Raw genomic sequence first — 26,135 nt, 5'->3', positions numbered from 1 at the left:
CCACTACCCTCATTCTTTCACCATTTCTCTCCCTCCAGTAGTCTTCATGTCAGTGGTGGTCTTCTCCACCATTCCCTTAAATCATACTGTAATGCACTATCCTTGTAAACTCCCTGTCTTGGATTCTTTACACATGCCCAAACCACCTCAAAGTATTACGTTTTATCCATTCGACCACACCACAATTCATTCCCTTTGCATTCCTTGAGATAACAAATCTCTCCTACACCCTATCATTTTTGTCTTCATTCCAGCTTGTCTCACCACATACTGCTCATTTCCACAGCCATTCCATGTCCATGTTTTCAGTGCATAAGTCATGATCAAAAGGACTGTGCTGTCCCTTAATCCTTTCTTCTCTTCCATACTTACACCTCTATCCTTCATTAATGTGATATGTGAGCCAGTGATTCTTCTACCCTGTACTGCTCTTTACCACATCTCTCCTTCCATATCACCAAACTTATCCAAGGTAACTCCTTTCAAATTCTGTCACTTTTTCCAGTCTTTCTCTGTCTATATCTGCAACACATTTTAGTACACTTATCTCACTGTGTAGGCCTTTGCAAAATGTATACTTTCACGCTTTCCTTTCAAACACCATTTCTTTACTTTTCCTCACATTTACCTTCAATCGCCTATGTTTCCATACATCATAAAACACACTTTCAGCCTTCTTCAACTCCTCTTCACTCTCATCAAACAACACATTATCATCCACAAACTGTACTGGCCACTATACCTTACTACCATGCTCTAGCTCTGCACCTCATTTTCTTAGTTTTGCTTTCATCTCTTATCATTGTCTAACTGTCTATATCTCTGTCACCTGTTCCCACCGGGAACTCCCTCAGGAAGGTGGCCATGACAGTACAGTCTTCATAACTAGTGAATTCCATTGCCATTTCTTAGCTTTTAGTGACTCGGCCTTAACGAGCCACTGGCAGAGGGCAACTTTAGCACAATGTTTGCAGAGACTCCTACCTAATGTTCTTACTGACTTCTACCTGAGTGTCCTACTTAATGTTCCTACCTGCTACTCATATTTAATGTTTCTACCTAATTATCCTGCCTAAATGTTCCTAATTACTGCTTCTATCCATTGCTCCTACCATATTTCCAAAAGGCAGGAAAAGCATCATGCTCACCACAGGAAATTCTATAGTTACGGAAAATGAGCTATGTTAGTTAAGTGTTGTCAAATGTTATATATGACAAGAAAAGATTGTACATTTGTGGACAGAATGCCAGTTCTCCATGTGTAGGTGAGTCAGAAAAAAAACACCAGCTACCCTCCTGATACCCAGGCGGGTTGTACTGGTAATATACCTCCCTGGTCCTTGACTGCTTACCAACTACTATATGCACTCTTTGTAAAAGGAGTTTAATTGACAGAGCATAAGAGGGTGTATTGAAATAGTTTGGACATATGGAGAGAATGAGTGAGGAAGGGTTGACAAAGAGGATATATGTATCAGATGTGAAGGGAAGAAGGAGAAGCAGGAGACCCAATTGGAGGTGGAAGAATGGAGTGAAAAAAAATTTTGAGCGATCAGAGCTTGAACATACAGGAGGGTGAAAGGCATGTAAGGAATAGTGAATTAGAAAAATGTGGTATACTGGGGTCGACTTGCTGTCAGTGGACTGAACTAGGGCATTTGCTCTCAACTTTCTCCTTTTACATACTTTTCCAAACTAAATTACCAACTTCTCCAGTTTCACACTCAAATCAACCGCCAGGGGTGTATCATTGGCGAACAACAACTGACTCACTTCCCAGTCCCTCTCATCCACAACAGATTGCATTGTCGCCCCTCTCTCCAAAACTCTTCCATTTACCTCCCTAACCACCCCAACCATAAAGAAGTTAAACAACCATGGGGACATCACCCACCCCTGCCGCAAACTGACATTCACTGGGAACCAGTCACTCTCCTCTCTTCCCACTCTTACACATGCCTTACATCCTTGGTAAAAACTTTTAACTGCTTCTTGACAACTTACCCCTTACACTGTATACTCTTAAAACCTTCCACAAAGCATCTCTGTCAACTGTATCATGTGCCTTCTCCAGATCCATAGATACTGCATACAAATCCATCTGTTTTTCTAAGTATTTCTCACATACATTCTTCAAAGCATACACCTAATCCACACATCCTCTACCACTTCTGAAGCCACACTGCTCTTTCCCAATCTGATGCTCTGTACATGCCATCACCCTCTCAATCAATACCCTCCCATATCATTTCCCAGTAATACTCAGCATACTTATCCCTCAGTAGTTTGAACATTCACCTTTATCCCCATTGTCTATGCACAATGGCACTATGCATGCATATCCTTACTAAGCAATCAACAGCGCAGTCACCCCTTTTTGATAAATTCTACTGCAACACCATCCAAATCCGCTGCCTTGCCAGCTTTCAGCTTTCCTGGTATTAACTCTCACACTTAATCACTGTTTCCCGCGTCAGCAAGATAGTGCCAGGAAACAGGCAAAGAATGGCCCATCCACCTGTATGCATTTTTTTTTTTTTTTCGGTCTCCCGCGTTTGCGAGGTAGCGCAAGAAAACAGACGAAAGAAATGGCCCAACCCACCCCCATACACATGTATATACATACACGTCCACACACGCAAATATACATACCTACTCAGCTTTCCATGGTTTACCCCAGACGCTTCACATGCCCTGATTCAATCCACTGACAGCACGTCAACCCCGGTATACCACATCGATCCAATTCACTCTATTCCTTGCCCGCCTTTCACACTCCTGCATGTTCAGGCCCCGATCACTCAAAATCTTTTTCACTCCATCTTTCCACCTCCAATTGGGTCTCCCACTTCTCCTCGTTCCCTCCACCTCCGACACATATATCCTCTTGGTCAATCTTTCCTCACTCATTCTCTCCATGTGCCCAAACCATTTCAAAACACCCTCTTCTGCTCTCTCAACCACGCTCTTTTTATTTCCACACATCTCTCTTACCCTTACTTTACTTACTCGATCAAACCACCTCACACCACACATTGTCCTCAAACATCTCATTTCTAGCACATCCACCCTCCTGCGCACAACTCTATCCATAGCCCATGCCTCGCAACCATACAACATTTTTGGAACCACTATTCCTTCAAACATACCCATTTTTGCTTTCCGAGATAATGTTCTCGACTTCCACACATTCTTCAAGACTCCCAGGATTTTCGCCCCCTCCCCCACCCTATGATTCACTTCCGCTTCCATGGTTCCATCCGCTGCCAGATCAACTCCCAGATATCTAAAACACTTTACTTCCTCCAGTTTTTCTCCATTCAAACTTACCTCCCAATTGACTTGACCCTCAACCCTACTGTACCTAATAACCTTTGCTCTTATTTACATTTACTCTTAACTTTCTTCTTTCACACACTTTACCAAACTCAGTCACCAGCTTCTGCAGTTTCTCACATGAATCAGCCACCAGCGCTGTATCATCAGCGAACAACAACTGACTCATTTCCCAAGCTCTCTCATCCACAACAGACTTCATTCTTGCCCCTCTTTCCAAAACTCTTGCGTTCACCTCCCTAACAACCCCATCCATAAACAAATTAAACAGCCATGGAGACATCACACACCCCTGCTGCAAACCTACATTCAGTGAGAACCAATCACTATCCTCTCTTCCTACACGTACACATACGTTACATCCTCGATAAAACCTTTTCACTGCTTCCAACAACTTGCCACCCACACCATATATTCTTAATACCTTCCACAGAGCATCTCTATCAACTCTATTATATGCCTTCTCCAGATCAATAAATGCTACATACAAATCCATTTGCTTTCCTAAGTATTTCTCACATACATTCTTCAAAGCAAACACCTGATCCACACATCCTCTACCACTTCTGAAACCACACTGCTCTTCCCCAGTAGGGTCAATTCAATTGGGAGGTGAGTTTTAATGGAGAAAAACTGGAGGAAGTGAAGTGTTTTAGATATCTGGGAGTGGATCTGGCAGCGGATGGAACCATGAAAGCGGAAGTGGATCATAGGGTGGGGGAGGGGGCGAAAATTCTGGGAGCCTTGAAGAATGTGTGGAAGTCGAGAACATTATCTCGGAAAGCAAAAATGGGTATGTTTGAAGGAATAGTGGTTCCAACAATGTTGTATGGTTGTGAGGCGTGGACTATGGATAGAGTTGTGCGCAGGAGGATGGATGTGCTGGAAATGAGATGTTTGAGGACAATGTGTGGTGTGAGGTGGTTTGATCGAGTAAGTAACGTAAGGGTAAGAGAGATGTGTTGAAATAAAAAGAGCGTGGTTGAGAGAGCAGAAGAGGGTGTTTTGAAATGGTTTGGGCACATGGAGAGAATGAGTGAGGAAAGATTGACCAAGAGGATATATGTGTCGGAGGTGGAGGGAACGAGGAGAAGTGGGAGACCCAATTGGAGGTGGAAAGATGGAGTGAAAAAGATTTTGAGTGATCGGGGCCTGAACATGCAGGAGGGTGAAAGGAGGGCAAAGAATAGAGTGAATTGGAGCGATGTGGTATACCGGGGCTGACGTGCTGTCAGTGGATTGAATCAAGGCATGTGTATGGGGGTGGGTTGGGCCATTTCTTTCGTCTGTTTCTTTGCGCTACCTCGCAAACGCGGGAGACAGCGACAAAGCAAAAATATATATATATATATATATATATATATATATATATATATATATATATATATATATATATTCCCTGGGGATAGGGGAGAAAGAATACTTCCCACGTATTCCCTGCGTGTCGTAGAAGGCGACTAAAAGGGAAGGGAGCGGGGGGCTGGAAATCCTCCCCTCTCGTTTTTTTTTTTTTTTTTTTTTTTTTTTTTTTTTTTTTTTTCCAAAAGAAGGAACAGAGGAGAGGTCCAGGTGAGGATATTCCCTCAAAGGCCCAGTCCTCTGTTCTTAACGCTACCTCGCTATCGCGGGAAATAGCGAATAGTATGAAAAAAAAAAAAAAAAAAAAATATATATATATATATATATATTGTACAAAGGCAAAGGGGATAAGAGTGAGTGCTCAAATTACAGAGGTATAAGTTTGTTGAGTATTCCTGGTAAATTATATGGGAGGGTATTGATTGAGAGGGTGAAGGCATGTACAGAGCATCAGATTGGGGAAGAGCAGTGTGGTTTCAGAAGTGGTAGAGGATGTGTGGATCAGGTGTTTGCTTTGAAGAATGTATGTGAGAAATACTTAGAAAAGCAAATGGATTTGTATGTAGCATTTATGGATCTGGAGAAGGCATATGATAGAGTTGATAGAGATGCTCTGTGGAAGGTATTAAGAATATATGGTGTGGGAGGAAAGTTGTTAGAAGCAGTGAAAAGTTTTTATCGAGGATGTAAGGCATGTGTACGTGTAGGAAGAGAGGAAAGTGATTGGTTGTCAGTGAATGTAGGTTTGCGGCAGGGGTGTGTGATGTCTCCATGGTTGTTTAATTTGTTTATGGATGGGGTTGTTAGGGAGGTAAATGCAAGAGTTTTGGAAAGAGGGGCAAGTATGAAGTCTGTTGGGGATGAGAGAGCTTGGGAAGCGAGTCAGTTGTTGTTCGCTGATGATACAGCGCTGGTGGCTGATTCATGTGAGAAACTGCAGAAGCTGGTGACTGAGTTTGGTAAAGTGTGTGGAAGAAGAAAGTTAAGAGTAAATGTGAATAAGAGCAAGGTTATTAGGTACAGTAGGGTTGAGGGTCAAGTCAATTGGGAGGTGGGTTTGAATGGAGAAAAACTGGAGGAAGTGAAGTGTTTTAGATATCTGGGAGTGGATCTGGCAGCGGATGGAACCATGGAAGCGGAAGTGGATCATAGGGTGGGGGAGGGGGCGAAAATCTGGGGGCCTTGAAGAATGTGTGGAAGTCGAGAACATTATCTCGGAAAGCAAAAATGGGTATGTTTGAAGGAATAGTGGTTCCAACAATGTTGTATGGTTGCGAGGCGTGGGCTATGGATAGAGTTGTGCGCAGGAGGATGGATGTGCTGGAAATGAGATGTTTGAGGACAATGTGTGGTGTGAGGTGGTTTGATCGAGTGAGTAACGTAAGGGTAAGAGAGATGTGTGGAAATAAAAAGAGCGTGGTTGAGAGAGCAGAAGAGGGTGTTTTGAAATGGTTTGGGCACATGGAGAGAATGAGTGAGGAAAGATTGACCAAGAGGATATATGTGTCGGAGGTGGAGGGAACGAGGAGAAGAGGGAGACCAAATTGGAGGTGGAAAGATGGAGTGAAAAAGATTTTGTGTGATCGGGGCCTGAACATGCAGGAGGGTGAAAGGAGGGCAAGGAATAGAGTGAATTGGAGCGATGTGGTATACCGGGGTTGACGTGCTGTCAGTGGATTGAATCAAGGCATGTGAAGCGTCTGGGGTAAACCATGGAAAGCTGTGTAGGTATGTATATTTGCGTGTGTGGACGTATGTATATACATGTGTATGGGGGTGGGTTGGGCCATTTCTTTCGTCTGTTTCCTTGTGCTACCTCGCAAACGCGGGAGACAGCGACAAAGTATAATAATAATAAAATCTTCACCTAATCTTCCAAAATGAAATATCAGTGGTTCCAGCTGACCACAGTGTTGGGTCAGAGTAATTGCCATTGTTTTTTTTGTAACATTTTTGTTTTTATTTTTAACATTATTCTCATATTCTTGCTCTGATATCATCATTCCATTCTTTAGCATTACGTATGTCGTAATTGAAATCTTGGAAGGTACAGTGTTTTCAGTCAGTTTGGCGACACATGACAAATTTATAATGCATTGTGTTAGTGAATTATTCAGTAAGTTATGGATTGGAATAAATTGTGTGACAAGAAGCTAAAAACATAACTCTTGCAAGAATCTGAACATAAGAATCTCTCTTCATCACTACATGATCACACTAAACCACTGGGGTATGGTTCATGTACAATATTCACAGCCTCTTTTGGTGTCTATATGAATACCAAAGCCAACACAGATTAGGGATTTCTCTGATTCTTTCTGGTTGATTGTAGAATTCACTGATGCAAATGATACTTCTGGACCAGCACCAAACTCTTTCTATCCCAGTAACTCCCTCTCTGATTTCTGTCCATCATATATCTAGTAGGGAAATTAAAATCATTCCATATAATAGTTTGTTTCCTGCTTATTTTGCCTAGTCAAAAGAAAAAGAAAAGAAACACCCTTGAATGGGGTATTGATTGTTTTATATGTTGCTCTCCTTGATTTTTTAGGAGGCTTATATCTTAATGAATCTACTCTTCACTTGTTTCATAATGTGACTTATAGATGCATGTTCTGCAAAATTTTTATTCATTATTTCAATCTCCCTAACATCACGAAACCCTTACTGACACCATTATGCCTTCACCCTGCCTTTTTCTCCTATCTCTTTTCCAGTGCCCTACAGGGAACATCGACTAACTCTTAACTACATATGTGTGTTTGTGAGGAAGTTTGGAGGAGAGTCTGCAGGAATGACAGCCCTCTCTAACAGGTGGCCTCCTAATATTTTACAGATTGTTTGAATCTGTGGCACGATCTTGTATGGTGCAGAAGGTGTCAGCAACACGTGATGGCGAGGCCTGACCACAAATGCTCCAGACATATTGTACCCCACAGGATACCTGACCTCACACAACTCAAGTGCAGGCAGCAATTGAAACACTGTACTTCAGAATGCAAGAAATAAGAACATGCGGCAAGGGACTGTTAATGCTGACTGTTGGTGCTCCAGATGTCATGATTGGGATCTCAAGCAGCAAAGACTGTCAGTGATCAGAGGTGCTCAATTAAAAACTAAAATTAAAATGAAAATTTTGTGTAAAATCAGAATTTTTTAGTTTGAACATGTATATCCTCCTCCTAGAAAGCTGCAATTTATACTGTTCTGAGGAGAGGAGTGCCAAATGCAAAATAAAGCTATTGGCATGTTGTGATGATTTAGAACATTTGTTTTAAATAGCAGTGTAAGTTATCTTCTGGTGCCTAGAGAGATGGGTTCATATCTTTCAAATGCAGATAAAGTGTTCCAGTTTTTTCAACCAAGTGGTTAATAAGCAGAGGGTTAAATGACAAATATCCTTTGTACAATGTTTAGATTATTATTATGCAGCTTTGATTAATTTTGTTAGATTTTGTTAAACGTGTTGAGCCACAGCAGCAAGGTGTATTGTCAAGGTATGTGATTATCTTAAGTCACTCATATAAGGGTATTTTTTGTTTAATCTAGTTTTCCTGGTGACTGTTGAATTATGCAAATATGAAAGACCAAAAACTGTACAATCTACTTTCTTAAGGACCTTCTGAGTGAAGTAAAAGTGCATCTTAAGAGGTTGTATATATATACAGATAAAAGTCTGTAAGGACAGAGACATATTTATGAGACAAAGCAGCCATAAGCCGTGTGTCAAAGTGCATAAAAATGAAAAGGTGATTTCCAGTGAGTGATATGTACCTATATTCTTGTGATCTTAACTTCCAGGGAACCATGTGATGAGCTATACCTAAGATGTTTAGATAGTATGTGATGTAGATTTCTATATGACATGGCCTTTGCCAGGCAGCTTCTGCAGTAGGAAAGTGAGAATCAAAGTATTGGGCATCGCCAGAGTATATTATTGAGTGTTACTTCCAAGGTTAGACTTTCTAGGTCTACCCAGGTCACTCATGATATATTATTTATTTATATGATGAGCACTTTTGTGCCATTAGCAGCTGATGTCACCAAATAGTTGAACATATGTTCAGCTTGAATGGTGCACAGGAGTATGGCATCATCTGACTCGTGTGATAGTGCTTTACATTATGCAAGGACGACCATGGACAAAGCATGTACAAAATCCCACCCTCCTACCATTACAGGATCATATACTTTTCTTCTGCTAAGGAATGTCTGGTAGTCATTATAAGAAATATTAGTAGTAATTAAGATGCCCTGATGCCCTGAGGCTTTCTATCCTGCTGTCAAGTGTCATTACACAATTCGCAATAGTATGTACCACAGCATTACAGATATTGGGCATACAGTCACACATGCCCATTCCCTCATTCTGTCACACAAAATATACTTAAATATCCATTCCCAAGTCATCACACTTGACCAGTTACATGCATAAGGTATTATGTTTAGGCACAAATTTGACTATAGTACTAATTTCTTCAATCCCAGGTGAATCTTAGTTACCTCTAAGCCTTAGAAATTGCATTTCTTTTGTTACCATATTACCAGGGACTTTATGTTATATACTGTGATGCCTGGGGACTATCCTATTTATGCCTTAAACCCTGGAGACAATAGTGTCGCCCTAGAACCTGGGAATTAACACTTTTTCTGTTACCTCGCTTCAAAGTAACGTCACAGCTCTCTTATGTCTTAAGAAATACAAATTAGCACTATTGTTAAATCAATCATTATTTTGTATTAAATTGTATAATAGAGTTGTTGAAGGTTTGACTGAAGAGAGAAGCCTGAAAATTGACCCATAATGTGAGGTAATACGTTGTGGCTGTACAGTTCAAGTTTATTTTTGTTGATGAAGACTTTCTCTAAAGATATGCATTTTAACAGTTTGTGTCATATTCTTTAGTCCATTGTAGGTTAAGGATGTGAATAAAGGTCTCTTGTAGCAAAGCAGATGAGTGTTTTACTGGTGTAGTTTAAGGAAATGGTAAAAAATATAAAACATATTTTGTACCTGTCAGATGTTTTTAGTAAAGAACCAGAATTTTGTGGATTTTGAATACATGTTAAAATTACTGCATAAAAGCATTTGATAAATGCCTTGGTAGTCATATTTACGGCCATATCAGGTTGGTCATGTGTGAAATGTATTGTAGATATAGATCAAGAAATTTGATATTATTAAATGGTACATTCTTTCCAATCACGCAATGTGAAATACATGTCTCTGTCCATATTGGATATGTAAAGATTACTGTTACAGGATTACTCTTACAAAAGGTGGTGGTAAATGTAAGAAAATGCAAGATGCCTCTTCTGATACCTTCTAGATATGATATGTCATGCATTTTTTTGTAGACAGGGTAAGAGAAATTGGTATTGAGAGAAGGAAAGTAGGCTAAGATATTGGAGGACCCATGATCCACTTTAAAGAAAAATTATCTGTCATTGTTGAAATTTAGTACCTGAAATGGACAACACTCTGGGTACAGTTGACTTGCAAAAGGAAAATGCAGCACATTTCAACAACAGCAATACACAGTATTCATTTACACATTGAACTGGAACTTTTTCATGTTAGGAAGGACATCTGTAGACAGATGGCACTAGATTCAATGAATAAGTCACATTTTGGAGTATCATATTGGAGTGTCAATGTATATGTCTGATGCCTATTCCCCTCTGGAACTCCCTCAAAGGGGTGGCCACATGGCAGTACAGTCTCAATAAGTATTGAACTCCATTGCTGCTTCTTTGTCTTTAGTGTCTTACCTTTAACAGGCCATTGGCAGAGGGGAAGTCTAGCAGTGTTTCCAGAAGTTCCTGTCTAATGTTCCTACTGACTACCTCAACCTAATGCTGTTGCCTAATGTTCTGATGAATATGAATGTTCATTATGACGCAAGACAGTACTTTTGGTGATAGTTGACTGGCCACACTAAATTAGTGATATAATTGGTACCTATTCACTTAGAAGCTCTTAAAATGAGATTTTGTCAGTAAGCAGGTCAAGTGCATTGCACTCACCACGGGAATATAGAGTTGGGTAAAAAGTCTTTTGAGATATGTGTTTTCAAGTTTTCACTGAAGTGGAATGTGTGTTGAATGTAAGCAACCCCTATGTGCGAAGCAGAAAGGAAAAACAACAACGTGGAGAGGAACTTGACAGCAACTGAAGTACTGGCTTTATTTACCAGTGTCACTACCACTTTTGATACCCAAATAGGTGAACATCTTTTTTCTGTTGCTGTCTTTTTTCTGACTTCCACTTACTCTCATTGGCTCCTTTCAGTCATTTTGTGTTTACTATTTTTATTCCGTACTTGCTCGTCATTTCCCCCATTAGCAAGGTAGAAGCAGGAACAGACAGGGAAAAGGCCTCGTTTGTTTCCATTTATTCTTTATCAGTTGTGTAATTTACTGAAACCATAGCCCCCTATCCACAAATAGACCCCATAAACCTTTCCTTGGTTTTCTCCAGATGCTTCACATGCCTTGGTTCAGTCCATTGATAGTGTGTCACCCCTATATGCCACACCGCTTCACTTCACTCTAACCTGTGCATGCATATCACACTCCTGCATGTTTATACCCTGATCGCATAAAATCCTTTTCACTCCATCTTTCCATTTTCAATTTGGTCTCCCTTTTGTACTTGTCCCCTCCAACTTCTGGCACGTATATCCTCTTTGTCAACTACTTTCACTCATTCTTTCCGTATGTCCAAACCATTTCAAAAGCTCACCTTCTTCAGCTCTCTCATTCATACTCTTTCTTTTTTTACCACACGTCTCTCTTACCCTGTTATTATTAACTCGATTGACCCTCTTCACACCACATGTAACACATCAGCTTCCTCCACACATTCTCATATATATCCCATACCTCACATCCATATTACATTGTTGGTACTTCTTTTTTTTTTTTTTTTTTTTTTCATACTATTCGCAATTTCCCGCGTTAGCGAGGTAGCGTTAAGAACAGAGGACTGGGCCTTTGAGGGAATATCCTCACCTGGCCCCCTTCTCTGTTCCTTCTTTTGGAAAATTAAAAAAAATTGAGAGGGGAGGATTTCCAGCCCCCCGCTCCCTCCCGTTTTAGTCGCCTTCTACGACACGCAGGGAATACGTGGGAAGTATTCTTTCTCCCCTATCCCCAGGGATAATATATATATATATATATATATATATATATATATATATATATATATATATATATATATATTTTTTTTTTTTTTTTTTTATACTTTGTCGCTGTCTCCCGCGTTTGCGAGGTAGCGCAAGGAAACAGACGAAAGAAATGGCCCAACCCCCCCCCATACACATGTAAATACACACGTCCACACACGCAAATATACATACCTACACAGCTTTCCATGGTTTACCCCAGACGCTTCACATGCCTTGATTCAATCCACTGACAGCACGTCAACCCCTGTATACCACATCGCTCCAATTCACTCTATTCCTTGCCCTCCTTTCACCCTCCTGCATGTTCAGGCCCCGATCACACAAAATCTTTTTCACTCCATCTTTCCACCTCCAATTTGGTCTCCCTCTTCTCCTCGTTCCCTCCACCTCCGACACATATATCCTCTTGGTCAATCTTTCCTCACTCATTCTCTCCATGTGCCCAAACCATTTCAAAACACCCTCTTCTGCTCTCTCAACCACGCTCTTTTTATTTCCACACATCTCTCTTACCCTTACGTTACTTACTCGATCAAACCACCTCACACCACACATTGTCCTCAAACATCTCATTTCCAGCACATCCATCCTCCTGCGCACAACTCTATCCATAGCCCACGCCTCGCAACCATACAACATTGTTGGAACCACTATTCCTTCAAACATACCCATTTTTGCTTTCCAAGATAATGTTCTCGACTTCCACACATTTTTCAAGGCTCCCAAAATTTTCGCCCCCTCCCCCACCCTATGATCCACTTCCGCTTCCATGGTTCCATCCGCTGCCAGATCCACTCCCAGATATCTAAAACACTTCACTTCCTCCAGTTTTTCTCCATTCAAACTCACCTCCCAATTGACTTGACCCTCAACCCTACTGTACCTAATAACCTTGCTCTTATTCACATTTACTCTTAACTTTCTTCTTCCACACACTTTACCAAACTCAGTCACCAGCTTCTGCAGTTTCTCACATGAATCAGCCACCAGCGCTGTATCATCAGCGAACAACAACTGACTCACTTCCCAAGCTCTCTCATCCCCAACAGACTTCATACTTGCCCCTCTTTCCAAAACTCTTGCATTTACCTCCCTAACAACCCCATCCATATATATATACATATATATAAGTTGGTACTTCTATACCTCCATATATACCTTCTTTTGTCCTCCCAGTTAATCTCTCTTTGCACACATTCCTCAATGCTCCCAGAACCCTCACTCCACACACACACACACTATGACTCATTTTCCCAATTCCATGGTTCCTTTTTTTACTGCTGAACCAAGTAACCCTCTTGTATTCTTATTTACTCCCAACTTGTTTCTTTCACGCACTATTCCTAACTCAGAAACCTACACTTTCTTCCTCAAATCTGCCAGCAGTGCTGTGTTATCACCAAACAATAAACTGCATACCTACCCCCATCTCCAAGACACTTGTATTTAGCTCCCTCAACACCCCATCCATACACAAATAAAGCAGCCATGGTGACACCACACACCCTTGCCACAGACTCCCCTTCACCTGGAACCACTAACCCTCATCTCTACCTACTCTTTGCACTCACCTAAACACTTGAAAAAAACTCCTCTGCATCAAATAACACCTGCACCCACCCCTTTTTGACGCCTTCTGCGACATGGAGGAAATACATGACCAGTATATTTTCTCCTCTGTCTCTCTGGATATGATTTCATATATTTCATATCTAGCATCAGTACCTTCCCTTGTATCTATTTTGAAAATTTTGTATAAATTATTTTCAGACACTTTGAACCTAATGACCAGTACTACTTCACCATATATTCATGACACTTTCTGTGAAGCCTCTCTATCATCCCAGTCTTATGATTACTCCAGATCCATAAATGCCTCATACAAATCCCTGTGTTTCCTTTAAGTATTTCTCACTCATTCTTCAAAGCAAACACTTGATCCACTTATCCTCTACCATTCCTAAAACCATATTGTTTCTACGCAATCTGATGTTCTGTATATGCATTCACCCTCTCAGTCACCACTCTGCCATTAAACTTACAACATATATTGAACACTAATATCTCTGTAAGTTGCTGGCTCACCTTTACCCCCATTGCCTTTATACAGTGGAACTATACATGCATTCTGTCAATCCTCAGCCACTTCACCATAATCCATACACATATTGAAAATCATAATTAACCAGTCAACAGCACAACCACCACCTTGATGAATTCAGCTGCAATACTGTTTAGTCCATCCACCTTGCCATATTTTGTCTTCCATTAGGCTTTCACCACCATCTATCTTCACCAACCCACTTGTCAGGATTCTCATTTCACATACCTCTCCGACCCAGACACCCTACATCTGCCACGCTATCATCAGATACATACAATAAACCTTCCGAATACTCATCCTATCACCTCTTCACCTCATCACTGCCTGTTATCACCTCTGACTGCAGGATTCCAATCTCTCCCCCATGTGTGAGAGCTGGGTAATATAGCGTATTATAAAGAATACTTCCACGTTTGTCAATAAATTCAGTAAAACTGTTAGCTACTGGTTAATGTGAGCCTGATGGGAACTGACCCATTGAAACCTTGATGCTCAAATATGAGATGAGGGGTATTCAATTACTGGTAATCGAATAATCAGTTCTCTATTATGGTCTCCATATCCTAGTTTTGTACCCAGTTCCCACACAAGTAATAGTGTCAAATCCTGCTGTTTGAAGTGGTAACAGGCAGTGATGAAAAGAGTGTTTTTGATGGATTGTTGAAGTATGGTAAAAGTGATAGCCATTGATTAATGTGAGCCTGGTGGAAGTTGATCCACAGAGAGCATGTTATTCATGGAGATGAAACAAAGGGTATTCAGTTACTAGTAATCGAATAAATAGTTCTCTATCATGGGCTCCATAGCCTAGTTTACAGGACCCAGATCCAACACGTGGTAATAGGTTCAAATCCTGCTGTTGGAGGGCATTCTGTGTTTTGTGGAAAATGTGCATGCATTGCATTTTATTTGAATTCAAACACCTCCATGTGTGACACTCCATTGCTTATGGACATGAGATGAAGGGTTTTTGATTATTAGAAATTGAATAATCAGTTCACTATTTGCAGTTGCAAGACCTAGTCATTAGCATACTCAGCACCCACACAAATAGTAGATGTTCAAATCCTGCTGTCTAAGGGGTGGCAATGCTGTTTCCTGTTAGGCAGTTTGGTTCCTGGAGTAGATAATGGGGAGCAAGTATGAATATGTTCATGGATAAATTGTAAGAGGTCACAGTAGTGCGTTTTATATCGTATGTACTGATAACCACGAGAAAAATGAAACATGATAAGTTCTCAAGTGCTCTTTCATTTAATGGTCATATTGTCAGGGGAGAAACAAGAATGAAATAGGAAACATAGAACATTCAGTTGATATACGTCTTTGGTAAACAAGCTAATTTTTTACCAATTGTTTCTTAGTTCTGTCTCTGCATTGTATATCAGCTGAATATTCTGTGTCTTCTGTCTCTTTCTTGTATCTCCCCTAACGATGTGATCATTACACGAAAGTGCACTTAGGAACTTTTTGTGTTTGATATAACTAGTGGTTACCAGCAGATGTGTGTATGTGTATTTGTATGTACGTGTATATGCATATATATGAATATGTGAACGGATGGGTTATTCTTCGTCTGTTTCCTGGCACTACCTCTGATGCGGAAAACAGCAATTAAGTATAATAGAAATATTTATTTATTTATTTTTAGTTGTTTATTTTACTTTGTTGCTGTCTCCCCGTGTTAGCAAGGTAGTGCAAGGAAACCGACGGAAGAATGGCCCAACCTACCCACATACACATGTATATACATAAGCACCCACACAATCCATTGACAGCATGTCGACCCCTGTAAACCACATCGTTCCAATTCACTCTAATCCTTGCACACTTTTTACCCTCCTGTATGTTCAGACCCCAATCCCTCAAAATCTTTTTCACTCCATCCTTCCACCTCCAGTTTGGTCTCCCGCTTCTCGTTCCCTCTACATCTGACACATATATTCTTCTTGTCAATCTTTCCACACTCATTCTCTCCATGTGACCAAACCACTTCAACGCTCCCTCTTCTGGTCTCTCAACCACACTCTTTTTATAACCACACATCTCTCTTACCCTTTCATTACTTACTCTATCAAACCACCTCACACCACATATTGTGTTCAAAATTTCATTTCCAACACATCCACCCTCCTCTGCACATGCCTTGCAACCATATAACATTGTTGGAATCACTATTCCTTCAAACATACCCATTTTTGCTCTGAGATAGCGTTCTCGTCTTCCACACATTCTTCAACGCTCCCAGAACCTTCGCCCCTTCCCCCACCCTGAGACTCACTTCCACTAGTTTTTATCCATTCAAACTTACCTCCCAATTAACTAGTCCCTCAACTCTACTGAAGCTAATAACCATGCTCTTATTCACATTTAATCTCGGCTTTCTTCTTTCACACACTTTACCAAACTCAGTCACCAGCTTCTGCAGTTTTTCACCTGAATCAGCCACCAGCACTGTATCATCACCAAACAACAACCAACATTTCCCAAGCCCTCTCATCCACAACAGACTGCTTACTACTTGCCCCTCTCTCCAAAACTCTTGCATGCACCACCCCATCTGTAAACAAATTAAACAACCATAGAGACATCATACACCCATCACCAACCAACATTCACTGAGAACCAGTCACTTTCCCCTCTTGCTACTCTTATACATGCCTTACATCCCTGGTAAAAACTTCTTACTGCTTCTAGCATCTTATCTTTATACTATATACTCGTAATACATTCCACAAAGCATCTCTATCAATCATATCATATTCCTTCTCCAGATCCGTAAATGCTACAAATCCATCTGTTTTTCTAAGTATTTCTCACATACATTCTTCAAAGCAAACACCTGATCCGCACATCCTCTCTCACTTCTGAAACCACACTGCTCTTCCCCAGTCTGATGCTCTGTACATGCTTTTATCTTCTCAATCAATACCCTCCCATATAATTTCCCAGGAATACTCAATAAATTTATACTTCTGTAATTTGAACACTCACCTTTCTCCCCTTTGCCTTTGTACAATGGCATTATGCATGCCTTCTGCCAATTCTCAGACACTTCACCTTGAACCATACATACATTGAATATCCTTACCAACCAGTCAACAACACAGTCCCCCCCTTTTTGATAAATTCCACAGCAATGCCATCCAAACCCGCTACCTTGCCAGCTTTCACTTCTGCAAACCTTTCACTTCCTCTTTGTTTACCAAACCATTCTCCCTGACCCTCTCACTTCGCACATCACCTCGACCAAAATACTCTATATCTGTTACTCTATCATCAAACAATTCAACTAACCTTCAAAATATTCACTCCATCTCCCTCTCACTTCACCACTTATTATTACCTTCCCATTATCCCCCTTCACTGATGTCTTGCACAATTTATTTACCTCCTTCCAAAACATCTTTTTATTCTCCCTAAAATGTAATGATACTCTCTCACCCCAACTCTCATTTGCCTTCTTTTTCACCTCTTGCACCTTTCTCTTCACCTCTTGCCTCTTTCTTGTATACATATCCCAATCATTTGCACTACTTCTTGGCAAAAATTGTCCAAATGCATGTCTCTTCTCTTTCACTAACATTCTTTATCCCACCACTCATTCACCTTTTTCCATTCTGCACTCAATATCTCCTGGTACTTCCTCACACAAGTCTCCTTTACAAGCTCATTCACTCTCGCTCTCTTCACCCCAACATTCTCTCTTCTTTTCTGAAAACCTCTACAAATCTTCACCTTCGCCTCTGCAAGATAATGATCAGACATCCCTCCAGGTGCCCCTCTCAGCACATTAACATCCAAAAGTTTATCTTTCTTGCGCCTATCAATTAACACGTAATCCAATAATGCTCCCTGGCCATCCCTCCTATTTATATATGTATACTTTTTAAACCAGGTATTCCCAATCACCAGTCCTTTTTCAGCACACAAATCTACAAGCTCTTCACCATTTCCATTTACAACACTGAACACCTCATGTACACCAATTTTACCCTCAACAGCTACATTACTCACCTTTGCATTCAAATCACCCATCACTATAACCCGGTCTCGTGCATCAAAGCTGCTAACACACTCACTCAGCTGCTCCCAAAACACTTCCCTCTCATGATCCTCCTCGTGACTAGATGCATAGGTACCAATAATCACCCATCTCTCACCATCCACTTTCAGTTTTATCCATACCAATCTAAAGCTTACTTTCTTACACTCTATCACATACTCCCACAACTGCTTCAGGAGTAGTGCTACTCCTTTCTTTGCTATTGTCCTCTCACCAACCCCTGACTACTTCCAAGACATTAGCAAACCACTCATCCCCTTTACCCTTGAGCTTTGTTTCACTCAGAGCCAAAACATCCAGGTTCCTTTCCTCAAACATACTACCTATCTCTCCTTTTTTCTCATCTTGGTTACATCCACACACATTTAAACACCCCAGTCTGAGTCTTCGAGGAGGATGAGCACTCCCTGCATGGCTCCCTCTTATGTTCCACCTTTAGACTGAGTTTGGTAAAGTGTGTGAAAGAAGAAAGTTGAGAGTAAATGTGAATAAGAGCAAGGTAATTAGGGAGGTAAGTTTGAATGGAGAAGAACTGGAGGAAGTGAAGTGTTTTAGATATTTAGGAGTTTAGCAACGGATGGAACCATGGAAGTAAGTCACAGGGTGGGGGAAGGGACGAAGGTTCTGAGAGCATTGAAGTATGTGTGGAAGGCGCGAACTTTATCTTGGAGAGCAAAAATGGGTATGTTTGAAGGAATAGTGGTTCCAAAAATGTTATATGTTTGTACGGCATGGGCTGTAGATATGGTTGTGCAGAGGAGGATGGATGTGTTGGAAATGAAATGTTTGAGGACAATTTATGGTGCGAGGTGGTTTGATCGAGTAAGTAATAAAAGGGTAAGAGATGTGTGGTGATAAAAAGAGTGTGGTTGAGAGAGCAGAATAGGGTGTATTGAAATGTTTTGGTCGCATGGAGAGAATGAGTGTAGAAAGATTGACAAAGAGGATATGTGTCAGAGGTGAAGGGAACTAGGAATAGTGGGAGACGAAATTGGAGGTGGAAGGATGGAGTGAAAAAGGTTTTAAGCGATCGAGGCCTGAACATTCAGGGAGGTGAAAGGTGTGCAAGGAATAGATGAAATTAGGAACGATATGGTACACCAGGGTTGATGTGCTGTCCATGGAATTGTGAAGCGTCTGGGGTAAACCATGGAAAGTTTTGTGGGGCCTTGATGTTGAAAGGGAGCTGTGGTTTCAGTGCATTACACGTGCCAGGTAGAGACTGAGTGTGAATGAATGTGGCTGTTGTCTTTTTCTAGCTCTACTTTGTGCACGCACAGGGGGAGGGGGGTGCTATTTTCATGTGTGGTGGGACGGCGACGGGAATGGATGAACTCAACAAGTATGGATGTATATATATATATATATATATATATATATATATATATATATATATATATATATATATATATATATATATATAATATAATATATATATATATATATATATATATATATATATATATATATATATATATATATATATATATCGCTAGGGATATGGGAGAAAGAATACTTCCCAAGTATTCCCTGCGTGTCGTAGAAGGCGACTAAAAGGGGAGGGAGCGGGTGGCTGGAAATCCTCCCCTCTCGTTTTTTTTTTTTTTTAATTTTCCAAAAGAAGGAACAGAGAAGGGGGCCAGGTGAGGATATTCCCTCTAAGGCCCAGTCCTCTGTTCATAGCGCTACCTCGCTAATACGGGAAATGCCGAATAGTACGAAAGAAAGAAGAAATATATATATATATATATATATATATATATATATATATATATATATATATATATATATATATATATATATATATATTATCCCTGGGGATAGGGGAGAAAGAATACTTCCCACGTATTTCCTGCGTGTCGTACAAAGCGACGAAAAGGGAAGAGAGCGGGGGGGCTGGAAATCCTCCCCTCTTTTTTTTTTTTTTTTTTTTTTCCCCAAAGAAGGAACAGAGAAGGGGGCCAGATGAGGATATTCCCTCAAAGGCCGAGTCCTCTGTTCTTAACGCTACCTCGCTAACGCGGGAAATGGCATATAGTACGAAAGAAAGATATATATATATATATATATATATATATATATATATATATATATATATATATATATTTTTTTTTTTTTTTTTTTTTTTTTTTTTTTTTTTTTTTTCGCTGTCTCCTGCGTTTGCGAGGTAGTGCAAGGAAACAGACGAAAGAAATGGCCCAACCCGCCCCCATACACATGTATATACATACGTCCACACACGCAAATATACTTACCTACACAGCTTTCCATGGTTTACCCCAGACGCTTCACATGCCCTGATTCAATCGACTGACAGCACGTCAACCCCGGTATACCACATCGATCCAGTTCACTCTATTCCTTGCCCTCTTTCCACCCTCCTGCATGTTCAGGCCCCGATCACACAAAATCTTTTTCACTCCATCTTTCCACCTCCAATTTGGTCTCCCACTTCTCGTTCCCTCCACCTCCGACACATATATCCTCTTGGTCAATCTTTCCTCACTCATTCTCTCCATGTGCCCAAACCATTTCAAAACACCCTCTTCTGCTCTCTCAACCACGCTCTTTTTATATCCACACATCTCTCTTACCCTTACGTTACTTACTCGATCAAACCACCTCACACCACACATTGTCCTCAAACATCTCATTTCCAGCACATCCATATCCCATGCCTCGCAACCATACAACATTGTTGGAACCACTATTCCTTCAAACATACCCATTTTTACTTTCCGAGATAATGTTCTCGACTTCCACACATTCTTCAAGGCTCCCAGAATTTTCGCCCCCTCCCCACCCTATGATCCACTTCCGCTTCCATGGTTCCATCCGCTGCCAAATCAACTCCCAGATATCTAAAACACTTTACAAATCTTCAAAATACTCACTTCATCTCCTTCTCACATCACCACTACTTGTTATCACCTCCCCATTACCCCCCTTCACTGAGGTTCCCATTTGCACCCTTGTCTTACGCACTTTATTTACCTCCTTCCAAAACATCTTTTTATTCTCCCTAAAATTTAATGATACTCTCTCACCCCAACTCTCATTTGCCCTCTTTTTCACCTCTTGCAACTTTCTCTTGACCTCCTGCCTCTTTCTTTTATACATATCCCACTCATTTGCATTTTTTCCCTGCAAAAATCATCCAAATGCCTCTCTCTTCTCTTTCACTAATAATCTTACTTCTTCATCCCACCACTCATTACCCTTTCTAATCAACCCACCTCCCACACTTCTCATGCCACACGAGTATTTTGCACAAGCCGTCACTGCTTCCCTAAATACATCCCATTCCTCCCCCACTACCCTTACGTCCTTTGTTCTCACCTTTTTCCATTCTGTACTCAGTCTCTCTTAGTACTTCCTCACACAAGTCTCCTTCCCAAGCTCACTTACTCTCACCACTCTCTTCACCCCCAACATTCTCTCTTCTTTTCTGAAAACCCATACAAATCTTCACCTTCGCCTCCACAAGATAATGATCAGACATCCCTCCGGTTGCACCTCTCAGCACATTAACATCCAAAAGTTTCTCTTTCGCGCACCTATCAATTAACACACAATCCAATAACGCTCTCTGGCCATCTCTCCTACTTACATACGTATACTTATGTATATCTCTCTTTTTAAACCAGGTATTCCCAATCACCAGTCCTTTTTCAACACACAAATCTACAAGCTCTTCACCATCTCCATTTACAACACTGAACACCCCATGTATACCAATAATTCCCTCAACTGCCACATTACTCACCTTTGCATTCAAATCACCCATTACTATAACCCGATCTTGTGCATCAAAACCACTAACACACTCATTCAGCTGCTCCCAAAACACTTGCCTCTCATGCTCTTTCTTCTCATGCCCAGGTGCATATGCACCAATAATCACCCATCTCTCTCCATCAACTTTCAGTGTTACCCATATCAATCTAGAATTTACTTTCTCACACTCTATCACATACTCCCACAACTCCTGCTTCAGGAGTAGTGTTACTCCTTCCCTTGCTCTTGTCCACTTACGAACCCCTGACTTTACTCCCATGACATTCCCAAACCACTCTTCCCCTTTACCCTTGAGCTTCGTTTCACTCAGAGCCAAAACATCCTGGTTCCTTTCCTCAAACATACTACCTATCTCCTTTTTTCTCATCTTGGTTACATCCACACACATTCAGACACCACGTGGAGTCTGAGCCTTTAAGGAGGATGAGCACTCCCTGCATGACTCCTTCTGTTTCCCCTTTTTTTTTTTTTTTTTGTCGCTGTCTCCCGCGTTTGCGAGGTAGCGCAAGGAAACAGACGAAAGAAATGGCCCAACCCACCCCCATACACATGTATATACATACGTCCACACACGCAAATATACATACCTACACAGCTTTCCATGGTTTACCCCAGTCGCTTCACATGCCTTGATTCACTCCACTGACAGCACGTCAACCCCGGTATACCACATCGCTCCAATTCACTCTATTCCTTGCCCTCCTTTCACCCTCCTGCATGTTCAGGCCCCGATCACACAAAATCTTTTTCACTCCATCTTTCCACCTCCAATTTGGTCTCCCTCTTCTCGTTCCCTCCACCTCCGACACATATATTCTCTTGGTCATCCCCTTTTAGAAAGTCAAAATACAAGGAGGGGAGGGTTTCTGGCTCCCCGCTCCCGTCCCCTTTAGTCGCCTTCTACGACACGTGAGGAATGCGTGGGAAGTATTCTTTCTCCCCTATCCCCGGGGATGATATATATATATATATATATATATATATATATATATATATATATATATATATATATATATATATATATATATATGTATATATATATATATATATATATATATATATATATATATATATATATATATATATATATATATATCCCTGGGGATAGGGGAGAAAGAATACTTCCCACGTATTCCCTGCGTGTCGTAGAAGGCGACTAAAAGGGAAGGGAGCGGGGGGCTGGAAATCCTCCCCTCTTTTTTTTTTTTTTTTTTCCAAAGAAGGAACAGAGAAGGGGGCCAGATGAGGATATTCCCTAAAAGGCCCAGTCCTGTGTTCTTAACGCGGGAAATGGCGAATAGTATGAAAGAAAAAGAAATATATATATATATATATATATATATATATATATATATATATATATATATATATATATATATATATATATATATATCATACAAACCTCCAACAGCCAGGATCGAACCCGGGACTTCTGTGCCACAGGCAGGAATGCCCATAGCCTTTCGGCAGCATTCCCACCTGTGGCACAGGGTTACTGGGTTCGATTCTGGCTGTTGGAGGTTAGTATGTTCTATGAAGGTGCGCGTTCATATGCACTTTATTCGTGTGTATATATATATATATATATATATATATATATATATATATATATATATATGGAGGAGTCACGCGGGGAGTGCTCATCCTCCTCGAAGGCTCAGACTGGGGTGTCTAAATGTGTGTGGATGTAACCAAGATGTGAAAAAAGGAGAGATAGGTAGTATGTTTGAGGATAGGAACCTGGATGTTTTGGCCCTGAGTGAAACGAAGCTCAAAGGTAAAGGGGAAGAGTGGTTTGGGAATGTCTTGGGAGTAAAGTCAGGGGTTAGTGAGAGGACAAGAGCAAGGGAAGGAGTAGCAGTACTCCTGAAACAAGAGTTGTGGGAGTATGTGATAGAATGTAAGAAAGTAAATTCTCGATTAATATGGGTAAAACTGAAAGTTGATGGAGAGAGATGTGTGATTATTGGTGCATATGCACCTGGGCATGAGAAGAAAGATCATGAGAGGCAAGTGTTTTGGGAGCAGCTGAATGAGTGTGTTAGTGGTTTTGATGCACGAGACCGGGTTATAGTGATGGGTGATTTGAATGCAAAGGTGAGTAATGTGGCAGTTGAGGGAATAATTGGTATACATGGGGTGTTCAGAGTTGTAAATGGAAATGGTGAAGAGCTTGTAGATTTATGTGCTGAAAAAGGACTGGTGATCGGGAATACCTGGTTTAAAAAGCGAGATATACATAGGTATACGTATGTAAGTAGGGGAGATGGCCAGAGAGCGTTATTGGATTACGTGTTAATTGACAGGCGTGCGAAAGAGCGACTTTTGGATGTTAATGTGCTGAGAGGTGCAACTGGAGGGATGTCTGATCATTATCTTGTGGAGGCTAAGGTGAAGATTTGTACGGGTTTTCAGAAAAGAAGAGTGAATGTTGGGGTGAAGAGGGTGGTGAGAGTAAGTGAGCTTGGGAAGGAGATTTGTGTGAGGAAGTACCAGGAGAGACTGAGTACAGAATGGAAGAAGGTGAGAACAATGGAAGTAAGGGGAGTGGGGGAGGAATGGGATGTATTTAGGGAATCAGCGATGGATTGCACAAAAGATGCTTGTGGCATGAGAAGAGTGGGAGGTGGGTTGATTAGAAAGGGTAGTGAGTGGTGGGATGAAGAAGTAAGATTATTAGTGAAAGAGAAGAGAGAGGAATTTGGACGATTTTTGCAGGGAAAAAATGGAATTGAGTGGGAGATGTATAAAAGAAAGAGACAGGAGGTCAAGAGAAAGTTGCAAGAGGTGAAAAAGAGGGCAAATGAGAGTTGGGTTGAGAGAGTATCATTAAATTTTAGGGAGAATAAAAAGATGTTCTGGAAGGAGGTAAATAAAGTGCGTAAGACAAGGGAGCAAATGGGAACTTCAGTGAAGGGCGCAAATGGGGAGGTGATAACAAGTAGTGGTGATGTGAGAAGGAGATGGAGTGAGTATTTTAAAGGGTTGTTGAATGTGTTTGATGATAGAGTGGCAGATATAGGGTGTTTTGGTCGAGGTGGTGTGCAAAGTGAGAGGGTTAGGGAAAATGATTTGGTAAACAGAGAAGAGGTAGTAAAAGCTTTGCGGAAGATGAAAGCCGGCAAGGCAGCAGGTTTGGATGGTATTGCCGTGGAATTTATTAAAAAGGGGGTTGACTGTATTATTGACTGGTTGGTAAGGTTATTCAATGTATGTATGACTCATGGTGAGGTGCCTGAGGATTGGCGGAATGCGTGCATAGTGCCATTGTACAAAGGCAAAGGGGATAAGAGTGAGTGCTCAAATTACAGAGGTATAAGTTTGTTGAGTATTCCTGGTAAATTATATGGGAGGGTATTGATTGAGAGGGTGAAGGCATGTACAGAGCATCAGATTGGGGAAGAGCAGTGTGGTTTCAGAAGTGGTAGAGGATGTGTGGATCAGGTGTTTGCTTTGAAGAATGTATGTGAGAAATACTTAGAAAAGCAAATGGATTTGCATGTAGCATTTATGGATCTGGAGAAGGCATATGATAAGAGTTGATAGAGATGCTCTGTAGAAGGTATTAAGAATTTATGGTGTTGGAGGCAAGTTGTTAGAAGCAGTGAAAAGTTTTTATCGAGGATGTAAGGCATGTGTACGTGTAGGAAGAGAGGAAAGTGATTGGTTCTGAGTGAATGTAGGTTTGCGGCAGGGGTGTGTGATGTCTCCATGGTTGTTTAATTTGTTTATGGATGGGGTTGTTAGGGAGGTGAATGCAAGAGTTTTGGAAAGAGGGGCAAGTATGAAGTCTGTTGGGGATGAGAGAGCTTGGGAAGTGAGTCAGTTGTTGTTTGCTGATGATACAGCGCTGGTGGCTGATTCATGTGAGAAACTGCAGAAGCTGGTGACTGAGTTTGGTAAAGTGTGTGAAAGAAGAAAGTTAAGAGTAAATGTGAATAAGAGCAAGGTAATTAGGTACAGTAGGGTTGAGGGTCAAGTCAATTGGGAGGTAAGTTTGAATGGAGAAAAACTGGAGGAAGTAAAGTGTTTTAGATATCTGGGAGTGGATCTGGCAGCGGATGGAACCATGGAAGCGGAAGTGGATCATAGGGTGGGGGAGGGGGCGAAAATCCTGGGAGCCTTGAAGAATGTATGGAAGTCGAGAACATTATCTCGGAAAGCAAAAATGGGTATGTTTGAAGGAATAGTGGTTCCAACAATGTTGTATGGTTGCGAGGCGTGGGCTATGGATAGAGTTGTGCGCAGGAGGATGGATGTGCTGGAAATGAGATGTTTG

At 41.0% G+C, this 26,135-nt stretch overlaps 1 protein-coding gene across 1 annotated transcript in view; it reads left to right on the top strand.

The window, feature by feature from the left end:
* Positions 1–9,650, top strand: part of Not1 (CCR4-NOT transcription complex subunit 1) — a 560,605-nt gene extending 550,955 nt beyond the window's left edge. The window contains exon 38 of the mRNA XM_071695617.1: positions 7,535–9,650. Within this exon, the coding sequence (XP_071551718.1) occupies positions 7,535–7,604 (70 nt within the window). The 3' untranslated portion in view covers positions 7,605–9,650. The remainder of the gene's footprint in view (positions 1–7,534) is intronic.
* The last annotated feature ends 16,485 nt before the right edge of the window (positions 9,651–26,135 follow it).

The sequence above is a fragment of the Panulirus ornatus genome, chromosome 58 (assembly GCF_036320965.1).
Source record: "Panulirus ornatus isolate Po-2019 chromosome 58, ASM3632096v1, whole genome shotgun sequence".
NCBI classification, from domain to species: Eukaryota; Metazoa; Arthropoda; class Malacostraca; order Decapoda; family Palinuridae; genus Panulirus; species Panulirus ornatus.
The sequence above is the reverse complement of the archived record's forward strand: the minus strand, read 5'-3'. Positions and strand labels throughout refer to the sequence as shown.